The sequence below is a fragment of the Propithecus coquereli genome, unplaced genomic scaffold, assembly GCF_000956105.1.
Source record: "Propithecus coquereli isolate 6110/MARCELLA unplaced genomic scaffold, Pcoq_1.0 Scaffold239, whole genome shotgun sequence".
NCBI lineage: Eukaryota > Metazoa > Chordata > Mammalia > Primates > Indriidae > Propithecus > Propithecus coquereli.
Window position 1 is genome coordinate 2,955,041 of NW_012147941.1, and position 4,464 is coordinate 2,959,504.

Genomic DNA, 4,464 nt, shown 5'->3' on the forward strand with positions numbered 1-4,464 from the left:
CCTGGTCTGACACCCCCAACAGCTAGGCTGTCACGTTCCCTGCCGCCTGAGCAGCCAGGGCCCAGATGGGCAGTGAAGCGAGAGGATTGGGGTGGAATCTCCCTGGGGCAGCAATGGTGTCTGTGTCTCCTTCACCTAGCTGCAGCTTCTCAGCCCCTTCCCACTCCCCACCTTCCTGGAAGTCTCAATAACCCCTCAGGCACACCCCCGTGCACCCCCAGATGCAGGTAGCCGGGGAGCTCAAGGCAGAGCCCCGGAGTCCGCTGGCTGGGGTTGTGGCTACACTGCTGGCTGTCCTCGGGCTGGGCGGCTCCTGCTATGCTGTCTGGAAAATGGTGGGGCAGCGGAGGCGGCCACCACAGGCCCCATGACGCATCAGGGAGCCTTTCACCTGGGCCCTGCGGGTAAGTGACTCGGGGAGGGGGCTACAATCTCACTCAAGAGCCCACTTCTTTTCTGGGGATCAGTCTGTGCCCTCATTGGAAGTAGGATAGAATAAACTCAGCCCTACTCCCCCACTCCACGCTGCACCTGGGTTTCGCCTGGGGGCTCCGAATCAGATACTAGGATCCCAGAGGGAAGGCAGGGATGCAGGTTCCAAAGCCGGACCAAGCGGGGAACAGACACCCAGGGGCCTATACATATGAAGTCATAGAGAAACCCTTACAGGCAGGAGTTTGGCGCAGTGACCTGGAAGTTAGACAGTCAGAGGCAAGCCCTCTTTGTCCAGTTTCTTTATTGGGGGCAGGGCACCCAGAAGAGGCCATCCACTCCCCAAACCCAGGGCCAAAAGAAGCTGGCGCACTCTCTCCCAGCCTAGTCCGTACATCACTGTCCATGGGCAGCTCCACTACCTTGCATCCCCAGACCATGTCAGGAAGACGTATCCATCTCAGGGATCTCAGTGGACACTTCTGTGGGCACTGCAAGCCGCTTGGGTGGAACATAGGAACCCATACCCGCTGCCCTCTCGGCCTCTTCCTGACTGTAGGGCTCGACACTCAACTGCTTCAGCCTGGGGAAAAGAAGAGTAGGAGTTGGGAGCTGACCAGGTGCGAGACCTGCGGAGCACACATCCATCCATCTTCCTTACTCCTTCATACCTTTTCTTGTGGTCTTTCGATCGGAAGTGGGTCTTCAGGTTGGCAGAATCGATGAAGTATCTCCTGTAGGGATGAGGGTGAGGAAGAGAGTGAGGAGGTGATGTGTCTTAGGTATGCCTATCTCCCTGACTCTAGGCTCGTTCCCTGACGCCAGGATCCTGGGCTCAAGGAATGGGCGGCGGGCAGACCCAGGGATCCCAAAAGGTCACCGGGGCTCGGACGTCACATCTCCCAGCCCATATCGCAGACCCTCCTCCAAGCCAGGCCCGGCCCAGACTCACGCGCAGGCCAGGCAGCGATGCAGGCCTCCCCCTGGCAGGTCCGGGTCGGGCTCGGCGTCCCGGTCCGGCAGGGGCCGTGCGGGACTCTGCGACCGCAGCTCGCGGTGAATCTCATCCAGGTCCGGCCGCCGCCGCTTCGCCTTCATCTGGCGGGCTAGGGAGTGCGCTCGGTGCGCGCCTGTCCGGCGAGAGCGACCCATTGCCGGTGACAGCCAGGCCAAGGGGCCAGGAGCAGAACAGGGAGCACACGTGCGGGAACTTCCGGACCGCTCAACGACGTCACGCGACGCCAGGGGGCGCGGCAGACTCGACCCGACCGCCTCTGATGACGTCACTCGCGCGGCCAGCGGCTTGAACGCCCTCAGGCGCCCGCGGCCGTCAGTGTGGGAGCTCAGGGCGCGGCCTGGCGAAGTTTGCCCACGGGAAGGCGCAGTCCTGCGGACCTTGGCTGGGGAGCGGCGGGGTGGGGCACCTGGGGGCTTCGCGACTGAACCGCTGCCCTGCCCACTCCGGCCTGGCCCGACGTATCTTCACGCCATCCTCTGGCCCCGTCATCCCTTCCTAGTTCCCAGACCTTAGACTCCGCGGTGGGGGTGGGACGCTTTAAACATCTCTGGAAGGCACTGATAAATGTCCGTGACGTGAATAAATGAATAAATGACTGAGAGTGAATGAGTCTGGAATCCCAGCCGCAGCAGGGCTTCCCGAGGTATCTCCAGTTCCTGACAAAGTCCTCACCACTTTTCCCGGCTCCCCAGTTATTCCCTTGGTCTCCATCCTCCATCCAGCCCCCAGGCAAATCCGTGTGGCAGGAGTGTTCCTCCCAGAGATCACGGTACTCAGACGTCCTGTCAGAATTAGGACGGGTCCGCTCCTCTCACAAGAGGAGGAGGTGCTCATAGAAGGACCTCTCCGTCTTTGCCTCCTTTCTCGGAGCCCTGGAATCCCAGGAGTGGGCTGGCAGCAAAGGCAGAGAGACAGCCTAGGTGTTGTGCGCTCAGAATGGGGAGAGGGCCAGCGGGTTTTTTCCCATTCATGGGAGCCTGGTGCCTCCCAGGCTGGCCAGAGCCAACTCCACTGGAAGGGACCAGAGGAGCTCAGCAATAATTCAGGGGCTCCAGCTTTTTGGAATCTGTTGCCAGGAAATAGGGAGACAGGCACGTGCATCCCTGGGGAGAGGCATCAGTTTCCAGCCCAGACAAAGCAGTGAAATGTAAGCCCAGGGTGCCGACTGGGGCCCTGAGGACCTTCCCACTCCAGTTCACGGAGGCTGAGTGGACACAGGGTGGGGCATAGCTGCTTTGGCTAGTCACAGGGTCCCCAGTGTGGGTCCTAGACCTAAGGATTTTGTGAACAGAAGAGGATTTTTCTGAAGCCATTCTAAGGGATCAGCAACCTCAAGTACTCCTAAGCCCAGGAAGGAGGCCTCTCTTAGACAGATGCCTTCATTATTCTTGACGAATATGGGTCAAGACAAGGGGCTGAAGTGGTGAAAGCCTGCTCTATCTGCCCCCACCCCAGACTCCTTTGGATCGGGTTCACCTGCTAGGCGCTGTGCCAGCTAGGGAGCTAGGGTGTATAGGTGTATAGGTGTGTGTTTAGTTCATGCATTTTTAATGAAGTCACCTGATCCCTGGAACAGGCTCTTGGCCTCACCAAGTTCCTAGAGCCAGACCCACTGGTGCCCACTGAGCCACCACTTTCCTGTGCCTTGGTGCCAGGCCCCTCGCCCCAGCAGCCATGAACCAGGCCTTCTGGAAAACCTATAAGTCCAAAGTGCTACAGACCTTGAGTGGGGAATCTGAGGAGGACCTGACAGAGGAGGTGGGTACGATCTGTGAGTGCTGGATGGGGGATGGGCAGAGGGACAGCAGGAGTGACAGGTACAAAGTGGGGTATGAGATGGGGTCTGAGAAAGAGACAGAGTATGCTTTGTTTTGACATTAAGAAAACCAAAAAAGCCAGCATGGTGGCTCACACCTGTAATCCTAGCAACTCAGGAGGCTGAGGTGGGAGGATCACTTGAGGCCAAGAGTTTGAGACCAGGCTGGGCAACATAGCAAGACCCGATCTCTACAAAAAAATTCTTTTTTGATTAGCCAGGCATGGTGATGCACACCTGTAGTCCCAAAGATTTGGAGGCTGAAGCAAGAGGATCACTTGAGCCTTGGAGTTCAAGGCTGCAGTGATCTATGATCATACCACTGTATTCCAGCCTGGGGGACAGAGTGAGACCCTGTCTCTAAAAACTGGGAATGGTCTTATGTCTAGAGACTGTGATAAGTGGCAGTTATACAAACAGATGTGGCAGGGGCACATAATCACAGGTGTATGTATGAATAAATATATATCTAGACAGGTTGGTGTCCAAGGCTAGGCTTGTGTAGAAGTGTCTGTGGGTGAGTGCTGGGATGGGCATCTGTGTGGAATCCCCAGTGAAGGTATATGTGCAGGTGTGAACATTTTGGGCAGGAGTCTATGCCTGCGTGCCTCTATGTAGGCATTTGCAGGTGTTATGTTAGTATGGTATATGTGTTTGGGTGTCTGTGGATGGGTAGAGAGGGTTTGTGTGCCGTGGATGGGCCTCTGTGCAGGTGTCTGCAGTTGTATAAGTGCATGGGTGAGAATGGTATAACTGTGTGAGTGTCCTTGTATAGATGCCTCACAGCACATATATTTATGTACAGGTGAAAAGCTGTAGCCATGTGGAGGCATGCTCATGTACAGGTGTGTGTCTACATCAGCATGTATGTCCCTGTCCATGTGTTTCTGGGTGTGTATGGATGTGTCTGTGGGTGGGCAGGTAAGTGCACTCAAGGGTGTCTGCAGGGATTTACTATACAGGTGTGTGTATGTGACTGGTAGCTTTGCGTAGAGGTATATACCTGTACGCATTCACATGTGTTTTGTGGAGGTGTGAGGTGTATAGGTGTGTGTTTAGTTCTGCAGGGTTTGGGGTGCCTGGTCTGTGTGTACTGGGCTAGCAGTGGGGGAAGGAGGTCCCACTCCTCTGGGGCCTCTCTCACACTGGGTGGGGGTCTTGTGTCCCAGAGGGAGAACCCAGCGTTAGTGGAGTCTGA

The 4,464-nt window shown here is 56.7% G+C and overlaps 1 protein-coding gene across 1 annotated transcript; it reads right to left on the reverse strand.

The window, feature by feature from the left end:
* Window positions 1-718: 718 nt before the first annotated feature.
* Window positions 719-1,687, reverse strand: ZNF593 (zinc finger protein 593). Its single transcript, XM_012646002.1, has 3 exons — window positions 1,385-1,687; window positions 1,104-1,166; window positions 719-1,015 (listed from the first exon to the last, which is right to left on the reverse strand). Exons 1-3 carry the CDS (start codon window positions 1,582-1,584, stop codon window positions 874-876), a joined length of 405 nt encoding a protein of 134 aa, XP_012501456.1. The 5' UTR covers window positions 1,585-1,687; the 3' UTR covers window positions 719-873.
* Window positions 1,688-4,464: the final 2,777 nt, after the last annotated feature.

Bases quoted from the DNA above. Each gene is read 5' to 3' on its own strand.
- ZNF593 (XM_012646002.1), bottom strand. From the start codon at position 1,584: ATGGGTCGCTCTCGCCGGACAGGCGCGCACCGAGCGCACTCCCTAGCC. The intron at 1,167-1,384 runs GTGAGTCTGGGC...TCATCCCTACAG, and splicing joins CATCGCTGCCTGGCCTGCGC to GAGATACTTCATCGATTCTG. The intron at 1,016-1,103 runs GTATGAAGGAGT...TCTTTTCCCCAG, and splicing joins TCGAAAGACCACAAGAAAAG to GCTGAAGCAGTTGAGTGTCG.